The 18,615-nt window shown below is 51.6% G+C and overlaps 2 protein-coding genes across 4 annotated transcripts in view; one reads left to right on the top strand and one right to left on the bottom strand.

The window, feature by feature from the left end:
• The window catches only part of LOC138165399 (target of EGR1 protein 1-like), a 4,702-nt gene extending 788 nt beyond the window's left edge, over positions 1 to 3,914 (top strand). For 2 of the 3 annotated variants that reach the window (XM_069093702.1, XM_069093703.1), the window contains exons 2-9: positions 235 to 386; positions 1,388 to 1,521; positions 1,641 to 1,681; positions 1,833 to 1,929; positions 2,019 to 2,177; positions 2,353 to 2,612; positions 2,710 to 2,884; positions 2,964 to 3,914. In XM_069093702.1, coding sequence (XP_068949803.1) covers positions 374 to 386; positions 1,388 to 1,521; positions 1,641 to 1,681; positions 1,833 to 1,929; positions 2,019 to 2,177; positions 2,353 to 2,612; positions 2,710 to 2,884; positions 2,964 to 3,569 — 1,485 coding nt within the window. In that variant the 5' untranslated portion in view covers positions 235 to 373 and the 3' untranslated portion in view covers positions 3,570 to 3,914. The remainder of the gene's footprint in view (positions 1 to 234; positions 387 to 1,387; positions 1,522 to 1,640; positions 1,682 to 1,832; positions 1,930 to 2,018; positions 2,178 to 2,352; positions 2,613 to 2,709; positions 2,885 to 2,963) is intronic. The other variant, XM_069093701.1, reaches the window with a different exon arrangement.
• LOC138165398 (dual specificity testis-specific protein kinase 2-like) overlaps positions 3,830 to 18,615 on the bottom strand; it is a 147,210-nt gene continuing 132,424 nt past the window's right edge. The window contains exons 6-11 of the mRNA XM_069093700.1: positions 8,896 to 8,978; positions 8,617 to 8,701; positions 8,144 to 8,227; positions 7,948 to 8,034; positions 5,753 to 5,870; positions 3,830 to 5,630 (exon numbers count right to left, since the gene is read on the bottom strand). Of these exons, the coding sequence (XP_068949801.1) occupies positions 4,900 to 5,630; positions 5,753 to 5,870; positions 7,948 to 8,034; positions 8,144 to 8,227; positions 8,617 to 8,701; positions 8,896 to 8,978 (1,188 nt within the window). The 3' untranslated portion in view covers positions 3,830 to 4,899. The remainder of the gene's footprint in view (positions 5,631 to 5,752; positions 5,871 to 7,947; positions 8,035 to 8,143; positions 8,228 to 8,616; positions 8,702 to 8,895; positions 8,979 to 18,615) is intronic.

The following is an 18,615-nucleotide window of genomic DNA, read 5'->3' as shown; positions in this document are numbered from 1 at the left end:
TATTAAATCAGAGGAGCCCCGTGACGTCAGAGCTGGGATTTATCCTGCCCAGGGGGTCAGGTCAGAGAATTCAGTCCTTAGGTAAACACTTATTAACCTCCTGCTGTATGCCAGCCACTCCTCGGCGGGAGGGATGCCCGTCCTAGCAGGGAAGGGTTGGTGCCAAGAGGCAGGAGGGCCCCCGGGCTCCGGCAGCGCCAGGGCGCGCATTGAGTAAGCGCCTGCTGTGTGCAGAAAGCCGGTGGACCAGGCTGTGAAGGACCTGGTGGGGCCTGATTCTGGGGGCATCTGGACGGTCCAAGGACCGGCAGCCGCAGCCGGGAGGGCCGCCCCATAGGGAGGAAGGACACAGCCCAGTCACGGTGGCCCGGAGATGCCTGGGTCAGGTATGGACCTAACGATGGCACTAGCCCACGTGTCCCAAGAGGTGCTGGGTGGTCAGAGGTCTGAGCTGGGAGCTGCGGGGGGGCCTCGAGGCTGACCCCCTCCTAAGGGTGGTGAGTGACACGAGCCAGGCCTAGGGAGCTCAGGGGAGAGCCCCTAGGACAGGGCACCTGACCGAGCGGAGCCTGTGGACGTACCCCCCATGGGCGCAGGCCCCCTTAAGGGTTTGGAGGCAGCCGGTGGTGCAATGGGCAGGGCCTGGCGTCAGGAAGACCAGGTGGGCCTCAGACCCTCCTCTGTGGGGCCCTGAACAAGTCACTTAACTTCTTTCCGCACGACTTTCCTCCTGTGTACAATGGAGATGCGTGCAGCACCTGCCTCTCAGGGCGGGTCATGAAGACAGAAAAGACATTTCCAGAGTGTCTAGCAAACCTCCAAATGCTGCCCGAGTGTGACCGGTTACTGTTGCTTTGTGGTGTGGACACCCAGACCCTTCCCCATCCTGGCCACCCTCCTCTGTACCCTTTCCAGCTTATCACTGTCCTTCCTAGCCCCCACTGCCCCAGGGGCATCTGATCCAGGCCACTGCACTGTTCCCTGTTTATTCCTGGGAGCATTGCCCCACTGGGGGCAGCCCAGAATCCTGGGATCTTGCAGTCTACTAGCACCCCTAGATCTTTTTATACCAGGCAGGCCTCCCTGCTTTATACTTGTGGAGGCAAGGCCCCGAGAATAGTTTCTTGTTAGGCTGGGCCCAGTATTCCAGCTGGGAAGGGGCCTCTTGGACCTTGACTCTCGGCGTTGTCCAAGGCATGGATGAAAGTGTGAAGCAGCTAGCCAGCTTTCCTGGGGAGACCTTCCAAGCTCCATTTTCAGACTGCTCCAAGGGGTTTCACTAGCATCTGGCTTGGTTAGGGCATTTGGGAAGTTCCCAGTCCAAGGTCAGAGGCTGACCCGTGGGGTGTAGCTGTCCTGCCTCCATCCCTTTCTGTCCTCCCCTCAGGTGGTGGCATGGAGCTCCCAGAGATGCCTTGTGCTCTGGTGCCCGTGGTGGACGTGCAGGTGGACAACTTCAAGGACATCTGGCCTTCCATCCTGCTGGCGATCAAGACAGCCAGCTTTGTAGCTGTGGACACGGTGAGGTTCCAGGGGGAGGGGTGATCCTGGGAGGCCCCAGCTTCCAGCAGCTGCTCTGAGCTGGGCTGGCTAAGGCCAAGCTGTGTTCCCTCATTCGCAGCCTCCTCTGCTTCCTGCAGGAGCTGAGCGGTCTTGGAGAGAGGAGGAATTTGCTGAATCAGTAAGCCGAGTCCCTGCCCTTCTCCATGGGTGTCAGAGCTCTGGGAGGGAGAGGCCCTGGGCAGCAACCGGTGGGGTCCCGAGCAGGGGCTGGGGCTGGGACTAGGGCTCCTGACTGGGCTCTTGTTACCCTACATCTTCTGCACCCCCAGTTGCATCGAAGAGCGCTATAAAGCCGTGTCTCGCGCAGCCCGATCACGCTCTGTCCTCTCCCTGGGGCTGGCCTGCTTCAAGAAGCAGAGGAACAAGGTAACTTGGGGCTGCAGGGGGTTAGCTGGGGGCAGCAATGGCCAGGGCTCAGGCCTAAGGCTCAGCCTTCACCTGTGGCTCTCTCCCAGGGGGAGCACAGTTACCTGGTGCAAGTGTTTAACCTCACTCTGCTGTGCATGCAAGAGTATGTCATCGAGCCGCAGTCAGTGCAGTTCCTGGTGCAGCATGGGTTCGACTTTAACCGTCAGTACACACAGGGCATTCCCTACCACAAAGGCGATGACAAGGTATGTGTCCTGCACAGCCCCCTGAGGGTCTGGAGCCCAGTAGAGGAGGCTCCTGAGCTCTGCCCCGGGTGCAGGTGGCAGTGGGTTTAGAGAGCCTGGACTGCTGTTCCATAGGGGGGCTGGGCTCCCAGGAGGTTGGGGCAGAGGAGCCACCTCTGCCTCTCATGGCCTGCAGGGGGACGAGAGCCGTGGCCAAGGGGTCCGCATGCTGTTCCTGGAGCTAATCCGTGCCCGCCGGCCGCTGGTGCTACACAATGGACTGATAGACCTGGCCTTCCTCTATCAGAGCTTTTATGCTCACCTGCCAGACAAGCTGATCACTTTCACTGCTGACCTCTTCGAGATGTTCCCAGCTGGGATCTATGATACCAAGTATGCTGCAGAGTTCCATGCCCGCTTTGTGGCCTCCTACTTGGAGTATACCTACAGGAAGTGGTAAGGGAGCCTGGCGCTGCCTGGGAAGTGGGCTCCAGGGCCTGGCTGGGGAGGGGTGTGGAGGCCCCAGAAAACACATCATGTCTGCTGATTGCAGTGAACGGGAGAATGGGAAACATCGAGTTGCTGGAGCCCCCCACTTGGTCTTGGAGTTCTGCAGCTATCCATCCAGCATGGACGCCCACATTGACTATCGCTGCTGTCCTGTGCCTGAGGCCCGTGCCCACCTAAGCCCCAACCCTTCCACCTCTAACATCTGTGACTCTTTCTCTGTGAGTGTCTTTCCAGAGATGGGGGGTGTTGGGGGAACTGAGAATCTCCTTTCTTCTTGCCTTATCTCTTCTCTTTTAGGCCTATGGCTGGTGTCCCCTGGGGCTACAGTGCCCTCAGTCCCATGATGTGGACCTCATCATCAGCACAGATGAGGCCATGGAGGACAGGAGGAGGCGACGAGGGGGCCGGCGGAGGAAGCGCTGGAAGGGAACGTCAGGCCAGGCCCCGGCTGTGCCTGGGAATGGGCCAACCCCCCAAAAACAGACCTGCAGGGAAGACCATGAGTTTGAGGTGGAGGATGGGGCCCACCCCGTAGAGAGCGAGGCTGAGGATGTATCTTTGTCTGGCCCGGAGCCATGCTCCAGTGAGGACATGGAGCCAGAGTTGGAGCTGGACCTAGAGCCCGGGCAAGGAGCTGGGCAGAGCTCTGGGTCTCGGGGGGCCAGGATGGGAGGGGGGCTACACCGTGCTGGCTTTGATGCCTTCATGACAGGCTATGTCATGGCCTATATGGGGGTGAGTGGGGGTTTGCAGCCGAGTGGTGAGGATCCTTGGTTGCCAGAGTGCCACAATAAAGTATATCTGAGTGGCAAGTCTGTGCCTCTGTCCATAGCCAAGAGCCACTTCTCCAGGACCTCCAAAGCCCACTGTGAGAAGATGAAGCTGGCCTGGGGCAGCAGCTAAGCCGGTCTCCTTCCTGCCCAGCTCCCAGGCCCTCAGGGGGGAGGCTGGGCCCCTGGGCTTCCTCTTCTCTGACTGGCCCTTGTACTCCCCCCACATGTGGAAGAGGGTTATAGTTAGGGCCTGGGTCAGGACAGTTAAAGCCTGAGATGACAGGCTTATGGGCCCAGCCTTGAGGCTCTCTCTGGCCAACCGAGAGGGGAGAGGATTCCTGTGGACAGCACCCCCTTCCCAGGGGCCCAAGAAAGCCAAGTCTGACCAGCTACCTGCAACTCTTTTAATTTTTAAATCTGAAAGCAACTTGGTAAAGTTTTACAAAAAAAAAAAAAAAAAGAAAGAATGAAACAATTTAACCGCTTTGTCTTTGGTTCTGCTTGCGGCTCCACCAGAATAGCCCTCCCTCCCACCAAAATGACTCATTTTGCTTGACACATCCCTAAACATACACATTAGAAATGTGGTTTGCAAAGCCAGCTTGGGCAGTGTTAACACATGGGGCTGAGGGCCAGGCCCAGGAAGTGGCCAGAGCCCCTGTTCCTGGTTGTGAGGTGAGCTATTTACAGATGGCCAAGTTTTAAGACTCCTTCATAAATATGAAAATAGACACGTCATCTGAACTGTACCAAATGTTCTAAATTCATGAACCCCAAGGATAGGCGGCCCTGCCAGGTCCTGCCTGCCCTTGCCCCCCACCCCCCTTGCATAGAATCCACCCTCAGGACAGTAGGACTGGAGCGGTAAGTGCAAACGAGATTTGAAATTCAAGTGTTGTATACTGGCAAGAAGTGTCCACGTCCTCAGGTGGGAGCGCGGCTGCTCATTTGTCCATATCTGCATCAAATCTTAGCCCCACACTCCAAATAGGAGCTTACAGCCACTGGAGACCTTGCAGTGGGGCTAGAGAGACTGGTGTGCACACCCCCACCATGCCCCCAACTGAGCTACGCTGGGAAGTGAGGAAGGCTGCTCCTTTGGAGTTAGCTGGGGATTGGGATGGCCTGTCTGGTCCCCGGAATGGTCAGGAGATAGGACTGGTGAGGTGGCAGAGAATGCTGGTTCAAGGTTTGGAGAGCCTCAGCAGCTCCCAGCCTAGACTTTGATTTAACTGAGGCTGAGCTCTGGACCAGTGATGAGTGTGGCTCTCCTGGCCCCACGTGAGGCAGGCTCACTGCCCACTCTGTCTCTACCCTCCCTGAGGAGGAGTAGGATGCAACAGGCCTCAGCCAGGGCCAAAGACCATGGAGCCTGGCCAGGTTCAGGTTTTGTAAGAAGTCACCCTGAGCCAGAGTTTCTGGCCCCCTAGTCTGGAAAAGGGGCCAAGCTCTGACCAGGCTCACCCATCATATTCTCCCTGCCCTTGACTGCCCCTGCTGCCTGCTACAGCCCCAGCTTGGCTAGGTAGCAGGTTCTGGGACATCTGGGAATCCTCCACTTCCATGGCCTCTGGGGCTAGGGGTCCAAAGCCATTCTCTTCCTGGGGGCTCACAGCACAAGAATAGTCCATGGCTTCCTGTTCCGAGGCATGTGAGGAGGTCGGGCCCCGGAAGGGTGGGATCGCCGTGACCCCGTACTTAAGGCTGCTGAGTAGACGCAGAGGGCCCTCAAAAGGGGTCTCTTCTCTTCCCCCAAAGGGGCAAGCCTCTTGTTGCAGAAACTCAGGGCAGCTGGGCAGAGAGCGCCACCGGCGGAGAGGTGCAGCCACAGGCTCCTGCCACTCCGCAGGAAGCCGGCTGATACCCCCCCCAGAACCCCCAGGCCCAGGGGCATCCAGGTCAAACACCAGAGAGATGACTGACTTGCTGGGCATGTCAAAGAATTTGATTTTGCCCCCCTTGAGGTCCTGGCGGGCACTGAAAGGATTGATCTTGGGAATGTGGGTTCCTCCACCACGGTGGGGCACATAGGAGGGATCTAGTACGCTCACTGCACGGGGGGCTTTGTGGGTGAAGATGTCCGACTGACTTCGGGACAACCAGATGGTGCGGCGTGGGCGAGGAGACTTGGGTGGAATCTTGTCATCCAGGGAGCTGGGCCGCTTCACACCAGGGCCCTTCTCCAGGAGGCCTGAAAGTGTGGAGGCTAGCTGTCAGGGCTCACTCGGCCCTCCTGCTCCCCAGCTGCCCAGTCCCTCACGTCCCCCCTCCCCTCAGACTCCTCCCTGCCTCAGGGCGCCTGCTGGCTCTTACCCTTGGTAATGGACATGGGCTTTCTGTCTTTCTCCAGTTCTTCCTCCTGTAAGCAGCTCAGAGTCTCTTCTAGGGTCCTTACAATTTCAGCAAATGGGGGCCGGAGCTTTGGGTCCATCTGTGAACACAGCAGTGGGAAGTGGGAGGGGGTGGGAGGACCCACAGCCAGCTGTCCTCTGGGGATGGGAGGAGGGTTCTGTCCTCAGCAGAAAACTAAGAATGGCAAAATTTCAGGGCCAAGAGGGCCTCAGGTCAGCCATTCCCAGGCCAACCTCAAACATCCATCTGCCTCTATTTCTGGAGGTATCATCTCTCCCATGAAGCCTTCATCAGGGCCAGACAGGGGGCCAAGCTCTAGGGCTGCAAAGAAAGGCAAAGAATCCTTGCCTTCAAGGTACTTCTGATCTCATGGAGGAAAACAATGGACAAGTAACTGTGTAGAAGACATTACTGCTTCCTGTAAGATGGCCCTCACAGAAGACAAGAGAAGTCACATTGTCATTCTGAGCCTGTTTCCCCCATCACAAAATCTCATTATAGGAAAGAAACTCAGTGGGAACAAGACTGCCTCCCTCTCTATTCCAGAAACAAGTGGCCTCTACTTGCAGACCTCCAAGGATGTAGAGATCACTACCTCTCAAGACAGCCCATCCCACTTAGGGAGGGTTCACATTGTTGGGAAATTCTTCTAGACTTACCCAGCTCAGTCGGCCTCTCTGTGGCCTTCTCCCTTGGCTGCTGGCTCTGCCCTATGGGTCGAGCAGAGCAAGACTGACCCTCCTCCACAGCAGCCTCTCAAACACCTGGAGCCAGGGATCCTCTGGGGGCCTCCCTGAATGTTCTTTCTAGGCTAAACATCCCCAGGTCATTCCCTGGAGCCTCCTATGGCATGAAGCTCAGGCCCTTCCTCTTGCCTGCCTTCCTCTGGACACTCCCAGCCCATTCCAAGCCCTTTTCAGACCCCAGGGCTCCAGAGGAGGCCCAACTCTCACCTCTTTAGTCCTTCTGAATGCAGCCCCACAGTGCACCAGGCTTTGTCTGCCTTAACACACTAGTGTATGAGTGAAATTCTGGTCCACTAGGACCTCCAAGTCTTTCCCAGACAAGTCCATCCAGTCAGGATTCCCACTATCCTATACCTATGAAGGTGACACTTTGGTGACTTTGTCCCCCTGAATTTGACCTGCTGTCCCTTGCTGAGACCCTTTTAGCTTCAAACTCTGTCATCTAGTGTGTCCACATGTGCCCTCCCCTACCCTCGCCATTGCAGAAGGAGCTCATCTGCTATTTAATGAGTGTGGCACTGATGCCTTTACCTAACCAGTGGTACAGGGCCACGCACAGTCAGTCAACAAACCCTGAAGAAGTACATGCTATGTGGCAGGCACCGTCCCTGCTCTTAGGAGCTCCCAGGCTAACGGGGGAGACAAGACACAAACCACTCTGCAGAGTCTGGCACCAGCCAGGGCAGGGGCAGTGGCATGAGGAGGGGCTGGGGAAGGCTTCCTGTAGAGGGTGGGATTGGAGGGGGCCTGAAGGGAGCCAGGGAAGGCAGGAGGTGGAGATGAGGAGGGAGAGTGTTCCAGGCCCAGGGGTGGCCCAGAGCAGAGAGGCAGGGTGTGGTGTTTGTGGACTAGCCAGAGGCCAGGGTCACGGGATGGAAGAGTACATAGATGGGTAAAACAGAACGAGAAGACTGGAAGGGGCCAAGCTATGCTGGGCTTTGAACACCAAAGAAAGGACTTTGTGCTGTCCTGGAGGCGACAGGGAGCCATCGAGGCTCACTAAATACCGCAGCTGTTATCTATTTGTTCAGCATGCTGTCTCCCACCGGTTACATCAGAGACCCTGTTTTTGCCTTTCTTTGTACCCAGAACACTTCACACAGTGCCTGGTATATAATGCAGTAAACGATCAATAAATGCTTGTTGACTGACACCCTGGTCCCCCCAGAGCAGGTATGGATTCCCTGGAAGCCCTTGGAGGTACACAGAGGCAGACTACAGCTCAGTCGTTAGCCATTAGAGCTGCCCACGAGTGATGGGGGCTTCCTGGTGGGGGACTAGGCTGAAAGGAGGATTATTGGTTAGAAGATGGGAGCTCAGGGACAGGCTAAGCGGGTGCCTGTGAGGTCCGCCCCATCCTGGGCGTCAGAGCCCTGGTTATGGCCACAGCAGAGGAGACAAGGGACTCACATTGCAACAGTTAAAGGCAAGCTGCAGGAAGTCCGGGGGACAGTCTCCCACCATGTGCTGGAAGGCATCATAGTCCAGGCCGAAATTCTGTGAATGAACAGGGAGGAAGAGGGTGGGGATCCATGACACTTGGCCCCCACTAGGCCTTGGAGAAAGCATTGTCCCCGCTGGGCCACCCTGGCCAGGTCTCACTCACCTCTGTCCGGGGCAGATAGTCTGGATCGGCCTGGATTCGGGCGATGATCTCACAGAGGATGATCCCATAGGAGAACACATCAGCCTGCAGTGATAGGGATGGTAAGTCAGCCCCCACCCCCGACCCTGAAACTCAGACCATTTACCCAGATCCTGTACAGTTTATCTTCCTTTATTCTGGAAGTCACATTAGGGGGTGATGAGCCTGGGGAGGGCACCCAGAGCAAAGCATCAGCACCCCACCCCCAAAGCTACAGGCCAGACCAGACCCTTCCAAACAGCCCCCATGAGCCCCTGCAAGCCCCAGTGTTGGCCACAATTCAGTCTGTGCTTCCTGCTGCCTGTCCAGGGACCAGCTCTTGAAAGGAGGGCACAGGGCAGGAAAGGAATGTCTTTGTTTCCCCCAGGTGCGGGGGTCAGCTCAGTGCCTCCACTAGCCTCCCTATCCCCTGACACAGGGACCCTCACACTCACCTTCTCATTGTACGGTTCATCTCTGAGAACCTCTGGTGCCATCCAGAAAGGAGAGCCCACCACTGCCAGCTTCTCACTTCCTGAACTGAAGGAAAGGGGAGAGAAAGAGTTCCACAGCAAGACATGGGGCTGCCTAGAGGCTTGGGGAGCCCTGGGCCGGCTGGCCAGTGGGCCCTCCCCACCCTGGCAGGGAGCGTGGAGGCTGGGCATTAGCTCTGAGGTCCCAGGAACACCAAGGCTTGACGCCCCTGGGCCTCTCTCTTCAGAAGGGTCACCTACCTGCAATCGGGAATTTTCTCAGCTAGGCCAAAGTCAGCCACCACAGCAGAGTAACTGTTCTCCTCATTCTTAATCAGGCAGTTCTGCATTTTCCAAAAAGAGGAGAAAACAAGACAGTGTAATCTGACTCTCTGAGCACATACTGGCCTCCTTCCCCAGTTCTGGCATGTCCAGGGTATGCCTGGGCACCTAGGATCATTGGATTTGAGGGGTCTTAGATGCCATTGAGTCTAACCCCCTCATTTTACGGATGAGGAAACAGAGGCCCACAGAGGGGATGTGGGCTGTCCAGGAGATGCACAGCTGCCTCCAAGCTATTTCAGCTTGTCTCTATCGAGCTGTCAGGCTATGCTGTACTCCCCTATAATCCCACTCTAGGAGAGTCTATACACAGCCATCCCCTGCCACAGCTCTTGGCTTCAAGGAAATGGTTCTGGCTCCACATGTGGATGGAGCCCCAGGGAAAGGAAGGCAGAAACTGGGGGTTTCAACAAAAGTCAGTTGTGACATTGCTGAGCCTCTAGGCTCCCTGATCCTGAGAGCACAGAACCAGCAGTAAAAGCAGCAAGCCTTGTAAGGGGACCCTTCACCGCAGGATTCTCAGAAGCCTGCCTTTGCTCCCCATGGCCTACTGAAGTCGGCGCTCCAGCTGGGCATTGCCTTCCTCCAGCATCTGGTCCTAACTTGCTTGTCAATCCTTCTCACCGCTCCAGTCTAAGTACTCTGGGAATTAGCTACAGCAGCCTGCTTGCCTAACAGACAAGCCCCATGCTTTCCTACCCCCTAGCCTTTGCTCCCAGTTCCCCGAATCTGTAGGTCTGGACCCCCAACTCCTGTGGTCGTCTCCACTGCTGCCTCTTCCATGAAGCCCTGTGGGATGCCATTAGTCACTGAGCTCCTAAAGCACTTGGGCCTCAGCACATCTTGTCTTCCTCTCTGGGTGGGTGGAATATCTGCCAGAAGCCCAGGGAGCACCCCATAAACAGAGAACATTGCTCATCTCCAGAGCCCCCAGGGCACCTCGCGTGTGGTAGGCAGGTGCTCAAAAACCATCTATTCCTTAACAAGCTTTAGATGGCTACAGATTCCAGGGTCTAGGAAGAGATTCAGAGATGGTCCAGACAGCCTAATTGTAGACGTGAGATACGGGCACAAATATGAAACAGAAAAAGGGGAGAGAGGCAAAGTACAAAAGCCCAGAAGGCCTAGGGAAGGAAAGCTCATATATAACAAGAACCTGGGGAAGCCTGGCTTGAAAGGACAGGCAAGTGTGGACGGTGGCAGGGAGCAGACAAAAAGGTAGTCTCGGGCTAGGAGTCACACAAAGATGCAAAGGAAGGCACAGCACGGGCTTCTGAGCAATGATGAGTCGTCATGTTGGCAGAGTCAAGGTGCAGGGAACACAGATCATGCCAGGCAGAAGAGAGTGGGGCAATGGAGACCCACTGAAGGCTTTTCAGCAGGAGACTCATGGTCAGAGCTGGATTTGAGAAGCTGTTAAGTATACAGATGAGCTAAAGGATTTTGCTAACTAACTTGTGGCAATAACCGAAACAGGATAAGACAAATGACGTCCAAAATCCCAGTTAGGACTGACTCGCCACAAGCTGGGCCCTGCCCGCCATGGCTCCCCTCCAGTCAATGCAGGACTTTGCCAGTTCTCCCTCTTTCTGAGTAATGTCAGGGCCAGAACGCCTGACTCAGGAGTCAATTCTGAGGCCAATGAAGCCCCATGTGACCCTAACTGGTTCTCTGGGCCACACTGTACATCTTCCTTGGAACCTGCCAGTAGAGCCTTACATTTCTATTTCCCCTGCCCAACCCAAAAGGAGCCAGCGGTTTTGTTTTGTACTCCTCTCCACCCCACACTGGCAACCCAGGCCTTGCTCACTGGTCCCCCAGGAGGCATGGCCCTAATCACTTGCCAGGGAAGTGGGCCCCACTCCAGCCTTCCTAAGGGCAAATCAATGCCCCCATTCACAGGTGGCCTGCCAAGAAGAGGGGAGTAAATCAGACCTGCTCACCTCTGATCCCAGTCTCCTTCTATCACCCCTAAATCCCACAGGAGAGACCTTTCTCTTCCTCTGTTAAAAAAGCAAATCTCAGGACTCAGACTCTGGCCTTCAAGGCTAGATCTAAAGTCTTAGTTGTTTCATGATCCTGGAAAATTGCCCCTTGTTAGGCCGCTTGGCCAGTGTCAACTATCTACAGAGAGGCTCTATTGCTCTGTTATCTTGAATCAAAGCACCCATTGATCCAGGATCCAAGTTCCTGTGCTTACCTTAAACCACCCTGGAAAATACTCAGCTTCCATCTGACTCTTTACCAGAGTTTCTCAACTTGGACATGGTGGGCACTGTCCCAGAGCCCATCCTTACAATGGGACAGAGGACCAGGGTTCGGTTCCTCTCATTTGTCTTTCCTAGTCCCTAATCACCCAGAAGCTAACTTCATGGGGCTCCTTCAGACAGGGTCAATAACACATTTAACTTCCACTGGGCAGCAAGAAGGCTTCAAGGCAGAGAGGAGGAGAATACAGACAACCCTGGCCTTGGGAACCAGAAAACCCTGGATTGAAATGCTAGCTCTTCCATTCAGGACTTTGAATTGCACTAAATCTGTTTGGTTACCTTTAAAGCTGGGCTAAATCACACCTGTATCAACTAGCTTAGAGGGGTGTTGTGATAAACAACTGAAATCACATCAACTGATTTATGAAGCTCAAAACAGCCATGATTATTATGGCACCATGAAGAGCTCTTAACCAAAGGTCCTGCCCTGCCCACCTGTAATGGAAATGCAAATTTAAAGATCTTCCCTGCCCCTAGGCTAAAATGCACCTGGAGCCTGGTGTGGGAGGCTTGTTTTTCAGTAGATACTTCTAGATTGGCCAGTGGGTCCAGAAGGTTGTTACATTCTCTGAGCCAGGAGAAGGCTAAGCCCTGATGTGTAGCTTTGTTTTGGGGCTCACTTTGAGAAGTGTTCTGTGATTTGATGAAACTCTGGGCTAGCCGTTGTCCAGAGTCCCCCGGCTTTGAAACCCAGATGTTGTTTGGTATGGATGTAATGGTTGGACAGTTTGGAAATCTGTCTACTTGGATCTGTTTCTGTCTTGATAATTCTGCCTGTATATTCTGAAGTTCGGGGTGCTGACCTTTTTCCCCTGAACGAGGTAAAGGATACATGTTTGACTGATTAAAGTAAGCTTGTTAACCCATTTTGAGTTGCTTTCCTTTATCAAAGCAGATCCAAGAACCTGTGTGAGCAGCCACCCTGGGGACGCTGGGGTGCTTGCTGCTATACCACCCTTGTAAGCCCACCTAGATCCACAACTTGTTATTTCTCCCCTAGCTTAAGGATGCTACAAAAGTGTTGGCCAGGGTACATCCTTGTTCAGACCCCACCACTAGGATGTGGCACAGGCAGCCCCATTTGTGTGTACTCAAGAAGCTTCCCAACTCTTCTGCCTAGCCAGGGTAGGGGGGGCCGACCTGAGGCCCTCCACAGCCTCACATCAAAGTCACTGCCGTCTGAAGCAGCCCTGACAGCTGCAGCAAATTCAGAAAACTGATGATGCTGGGCTCAGCCTAGGATCCCTGCAGGTCACAGGCAGACTTGGGAAAGCTATCAGAGGTCATCAAACATGGTCGGGACCTGAACATATACTTCCTCACCAAATGCAGACAAGAGGTCATTTCATCTTTGCTTGAGGCCTCATAGGGAAGCAGAAATGGTAACTTGCTGAAGCAGCCCACTCCTCTGGAGTAGCCCTCCTGGTTATAGATTGAAGCTCATCGCTCCTCCAGAAGAGAGCCCCAGATACTTCCTCTGGGTCCGTCCCTATCCTGGCTGTCCTCCAGCTTTTCAATATCCTTCAAATGTTCAGAGCAACCATTTGGCTCATAACAGTGCTGTGAGATAAGTCACACAGTGACTTGCCTCTCTGGTCACCAAGCTGGACAGTACCTAAGTAAGAGGACACTTTGTTGGCAGCTGGTGGCATGGTGGACAGGTTGCTAGACCTGATGTCAGGAAGACCATGGTACAAATACGGCCTGAGATCCCTACTAGCTGAGTGAGCCAGGGCAACTCAGGCAACCATCTGCCTCAGTAATCACCTTTGTAAAATAGGGATAATAATAACACCTGCTTCCCAGGATTTGTGTGAGGACAAAATGAGATAATAGTGGCAAAGTGCATTGCAAACTCTAAAGTGAGATCTAAATGCTATTATTATTGTAAATCCTAACAATTTGGCACCAGGGCCAGTCAAGATTTTGCCTGTAATGCTTGCAGCCTCCTCAGATGGTTTGTACTGACAGCTGTAGCACTAGCAGAGGCTAGAAAGACAACTTTCTAGCAGTTCTACTCTCTATGGGGCTGCTTGCTCAGAATTAAGGTCCAGTAAGACTTGGAGGTGACACCCCTCCCATCACAGGGCTTCTTACTGAAATGCTGAATTAAAAAAAAAATAAACGAAAGAAAGGCTAGGCCCCAGGAAGAGAAGGCACAACTCATTTTCTGAATTCAACTCAGATGTTTCTTCTGTTTTCTCTGCCAGGGGGTTTGATCATGAACTCAGAAAAATGGCTCAAAAATAGGCAATAGGGACTTGAAACCCAAGCTCCAAAGGAAACAGTTAAGAGTGTCAGATTACCCTGGCTGAGTGTGGGTCACCAGGCTCAGACAACCTAGAGCTCAGACTGAACTGAAGGGCCTGGCTGCTGTGACTAATGAACAGGGCTAAGTGATCTCTGAGTAACCAGAGGGGATGCTGTACCAGAGGACAGAGAAAAGGCAAATATCTCAATTTTCAACAAAAGAGAAGAGGGTGAAATCTCTAAACCAATGGTTCTTACCCTTTCTTTGTGACATGGAGTTCTTTTTAGCTCAGTGAACTGAGCTCACAGTGAACATAGCTCACAACTATGTATGGATCTCTTTTGGGAATGCTTTTAAATGCAAAAGATAAAACACAAAGAATTGGAAAAGAAATAAATTATATCAAAATAAAGATATATTTTTTTCCCATTCCAGTTCACAGACCCCATGAAATCTCTCCATGGATGCCAGGTAAAGAAGTCCCACCAAAAATTCCAGGCCAGTGAGAATGACCTTCTTTGCAGGATGTGTTCCTGCCTCTCCTTTGAGGCTGTCTGCAGCACAGGGGACCATCCCTTCCCTGTCCTCAGCCTGGGCCAGGTCCCTTTTATGTGTGGTCTTCCCCCACTAGACTGTAAGACCCCTGGCGGTTGGGGCAGCCTTGCTTTTTGATATTTGTACTCAGAGAACCTGGCACAACATCCGATATGGAGTCTGCTTTAAAAATGCTTGCTGAGGTGACCTGACCTTAATTTCTAGGAAAATTCTAGAACATGTCAAAGGTATGATTTATGAGCACTGAGAAAAAGGAAGCAATAATTCCCAAGCTAGAGTAGGCAGACTACATCAGGGAAGGCCATTGGCACAGTGCAACATCCACCTGGGCTGAGATAAGACGACTGGCAAAGCTTTTCCACACTATCTTCTGACAAGTTGGAGAGAAGTGGATTAGATGATAGTAGTTAGGTCAACCCAGAGCTGGCTGAATGGCTGGACCCAAAAAATCTCATCCGTGGGGCAGCATCAGCCTAGAGGGAGGGCTCTAGGAGGTACACAGGGAGATGTTTCTGGCTTCTGATACAGGTACTTTTTTATCAAGGGCATGCTCTTCAAATCTGTCAATGAAGCCAAGTTGGTAGGAATGAGTAACATGTCGGATGGCAGAGTTAAGACTCAGAAAGGTCTCAATAGGTCAGTCCACATAAAGTGAAGTAGGTCATGGAAGTGGCTTGCCCAGGTGGAGAGAAGCTGAGAGGTGTGCAATGCTGGGAAGCAGAAGGTCTAGTCAGTCACTATGAGTGATGCTGCTGGCATCTCCCAGGACTCTGCTGGGCTTATCATATTAATGCTAAAGCTCAATTGTCCTTCTCTACTGTGCTGGGCAAAGCTGTGGCTAGACAGGACTCAGGCCAAAACCAAAGTGTCTCATACTTCATCTTTTACCTTAGGACTTAGTTCAGGACTGACCTAAGCTATCAGGTCTTCTATGAATAGGGGATTTCTACCAGTGGGTGATATAAGACTAAAGAGATTCTAGGGTCAGTCTCACACACTAACACTCACACTCACACTCAAACACACACATTTTTCTAAGCAAAGGATCCTGGAGATGTTTATATGGAAGGATCTTATCTCTCTATCTATCTCCTGAATTCTCTGCTTAGAAGATAAACCCATGGAAACTGATGAGATCCTTGAGAAAGCAGAGAGCCAGGGACACTCTGGAATAGACCACATTGATGGGACAGGACAGGGATGCTGGTCCAGAGGAAAGAGTGTTTCTAAGAATCAGGAAAGAACAGCATTATCAAAACTCAGGGAGGAGGAAGTGTCTGGGAGGAGAGGATGGTCAACAGTGTCAAAAGAGGCAATGAAGTCAAGAAATCTAAGAGATGACAACAAGCTGCTGGACCTGACAATTAAAAGTTCATGGGGCTTTCCAGCCCTGTGAACTGATACGGAGTGAAGTGAGCAGAACATGAAGAACAGAAACAGCGATACTGTATGATGATAAACTGCAAATGACTTAGCTATTCTCAGCAATACAACGCTCCAAGACAATCCCAAAGGGTTCATTACATAAAATGTCATCCACCTCCAGAGAAAGAACCAATGGAGTCTAAATGCAGATTGAAGCTTTCTTTCTTTTTCTTTCTCAAAATGACTAATATGGAAATGTTTTACATGACTATACATATATAACCTATATCAGATTGCTTACCATCTGGTGGGGCAGGGAGGAGAGGGAGGGATAGAATTTTGAATTCAAAACTTTAAAAACAAACCCACAAATGTTAAAAATTGTTTTTATTGGGGTGGCTAGATGGAGCAGTAAATAAAATACCAGCCCTGAAGTCAGGAGGACCTGAGTTCCAATCCGGCCTCAAACACTTGACACACTTACTAGCCATGTGACTCTGGGCAAGTTATTTAATCCCAATTGACCTCCAAAAAAAAGCAAAAAAAACCTGTCAAACAGTGGTGCAGGTTGCCTTCAGAAGTCCTTTGAGCAGGGGCTGGATGTCTAGTGCTCTAGGCTGTTGCAGAGGTGACTACTTTTAAGCATGGGTTTGACTAGATGGCCACTGAGATCTCCTCCAAGTCTCCAAATCCTCCAAGTCTGAGTCCCAGTGGAAAAGAGATTCCCAAGGAAGGGGGAAATCCTCCAGATTTTCCTATTTACAAATGGCTCTGTGCTACAGCTAGCAGCCTGCACCTTGCAATGCTTTGGGGCCAGCAATTGAGATCCATAGTCCCTCAGGGCAAAAACAACTTGGGTGAAGACTGCTGGTTGCTGGACTTTGACAGGCAACTGGATAGAGAACCCATAAAGCCAGATCATCAGTACAATGACCTTGAATATATCCTATGGTGGACAATGACTTGGGTCCTGAACTGAAGAAGGAAAGTGGGTTTGAATCCTTTTGGGAAATTTGTTGTTCAGTTGTTTCAGCTGTGCCTTACTCTTTATGACACCATTTAGGATTTTCTTAGCAAAGATACTAGAGCGGTTTGCCATTTCCTTCTCTAGTTCATTTTATAGATGAGGAAACTGAGGCAAAAGGGTTAAGTGACTTGCCCAGGGTCACACAGCTACTAGGCCAGATTTGAACTCAGGAAGATGAGAGTCCTTCTGACTCCAGGCCTGGAGCTCTATTCATTGTAACACCTAGTTGCTTCCCTCCTCCCCATTTTGGGAAATGGCATGGTGTATTAGTTAGTCTGTCAGTTAATAAGCATCATGATACACCTACTAAGTGCCAGGGATACAAACAAAAGCAAACAATCCTGCCCTTGAGCTCACAGTCTACTGAAGGAGAAAATAACTGTGTCCAAGTATTTATTCAGCATTTGCTATGTGCTAGGCATTGGGTATAAACATAAGCAAAGGGAAAGGCAAGTCTGCCCCCCAAAGAGTTTGCATTTTAATGTGGGAAGGTAATATATAAAAGAGAGCTGGAAAGCAGTAAGAGATGGTGGGAATACAGCTGGGTGGGAGCACAGTGGTGAAACCTGGAGAGTTGGAAGCAGAGGCAGAAGGAGAATAAAGCATGGTTGCTCTCAGCTATCCCTCAAAATGGAAGTTCTTAGAGGAACTCACCAATGGGAGAAGTAAACAAGACAGTAGGCAGAATTCTGAACTTCAAGCCAGGGAGACCCAGGTTCAAGTTCTATTTCTGACCCTTACTAGCTGTGTGATCAGCAGAAAATCACATAAGTCTCCCTGAAGCTGAGCCAATTCTTTAGGACTACAAATATAGACAGAATGAGATCTGATTCAGTGGCAAGAGTTACTATAGCCAGGAAATCATGGGTCCTTGGTGTCTGACATGTTCTTTCACTGATACTCTATGACTGTGAGTTACAGATTGCCAGTGCTGAAAAATTAAAAGCTGAAGGTCACCCAGAAAGCAATGGAGAAGTAGATAATGAGAATGATCAGGTTATAATATGTTCCCTACCATGAATGGCACAAAAAGTGTGGCATAAAGGACATTATCAGAGAGCTAGATGACCAGAGAACAGGGTAGGCTGGTCCATCAGCCAGAGTTGACAGTTTACATTCTCCATTTGTATCCATACAAAGTCAAGAAGACTCCTGGAGGGTTTTCACAAAGCTGGGGACTAACAAGAGAACTGGGGCCAGAGTGTCACAAAGAGGAAAGGGCCCAGAGAAGCTGAGGCCTGCAGCCCTGGGGGAGCCCAAAGGCCAGTTACTGCACCTCCCTCCTTTTCCAGGCACATATCCTCCCTATTGTTTATACTACCTGATCCCAAGTCAGAATGGCTAAAATGTGGCATTTACCTATATACACAGCCCCACTCATCTCCATGACTCTTTGGTACCCTGGTCATTCTTCTCTGACTGCATATGGAGCTCTGAGAGTTGCAGTCACTAAGCGTCACCACAAGGAGGCATATTTAGCCAGAGATACTTGGCTCTTGGCAGAGAAGTCATTGGGATACAGATACCACGGTTTATGCAAACAGATTCAAGGGATAGAAAAGGCTCTTTGTGGGTGCCTCAGCCCAGTGCAGCCCAACCCCTGAGAAGTGAATGGAATGCTCACATCTCTGCTTCTTAAGTAATGTCCCAAAGAAGTTGACCCACTAGAATTTAAAATCCAGGATTCAGATCAGATTTAGGTGGGTCTGACCAGACCTGAGTCAGTGTTTTTTTTTTTTTTTTGGCTTGGCCCAAAGATGAGAGAAGTCCACCAAGAGTAGAACAGGTCATTACAGACAAAGGAAATAAACCCCTAACTGTGAGATCTCTCAGTCTGGAGATGATCACTTAACCAATAAGAATTTACTGAGTTCCCATTATGTGCCAGGCATGGTGCCAGGTGCTGGAAGTACACAAAAATGAAACCATTCCTACCCTCCAGTAACATCTATTCTATCAGAAAAGAACATATATATACACAAATAAGTATATATGTGTGTGTGTGTGTATATATATATAAAATATAGGGGATGGGACCAAAACTGGGATTCTAATCATAGAGCAAATTCTCCCCAATTATGCAGGTTCGCAGCTTTATGCAATATATAGAGGAAGGAAGGAAGGAAGGAAGGAAGGAAGGAAGGAAGGAAGGAAGGAAGGAAGGAAGGAAG

The sequence above is a fragment of the Petaurus breviceps genome, unplaced genomic scaffold (genome assembly GCF_028583685.1).
Source record: "Petaurus breviceps papuanus isolate PSGF00001 unplaced genomic scaffold, PetGlider_PUasm1.0 208, whole genome shotgun sequence".
Lineage (NCBI taxonomy): Eukaryota > Metazoa > Chordata > Mammalia > Diprotodontia > Petauridae > Petaurus > Petaurus breviceps.
The sequence above is the reverse complement of the archived record's forward strand: the minus strand, read 5'-3'. Positions and strand labels throughout refer to the sequence as shown.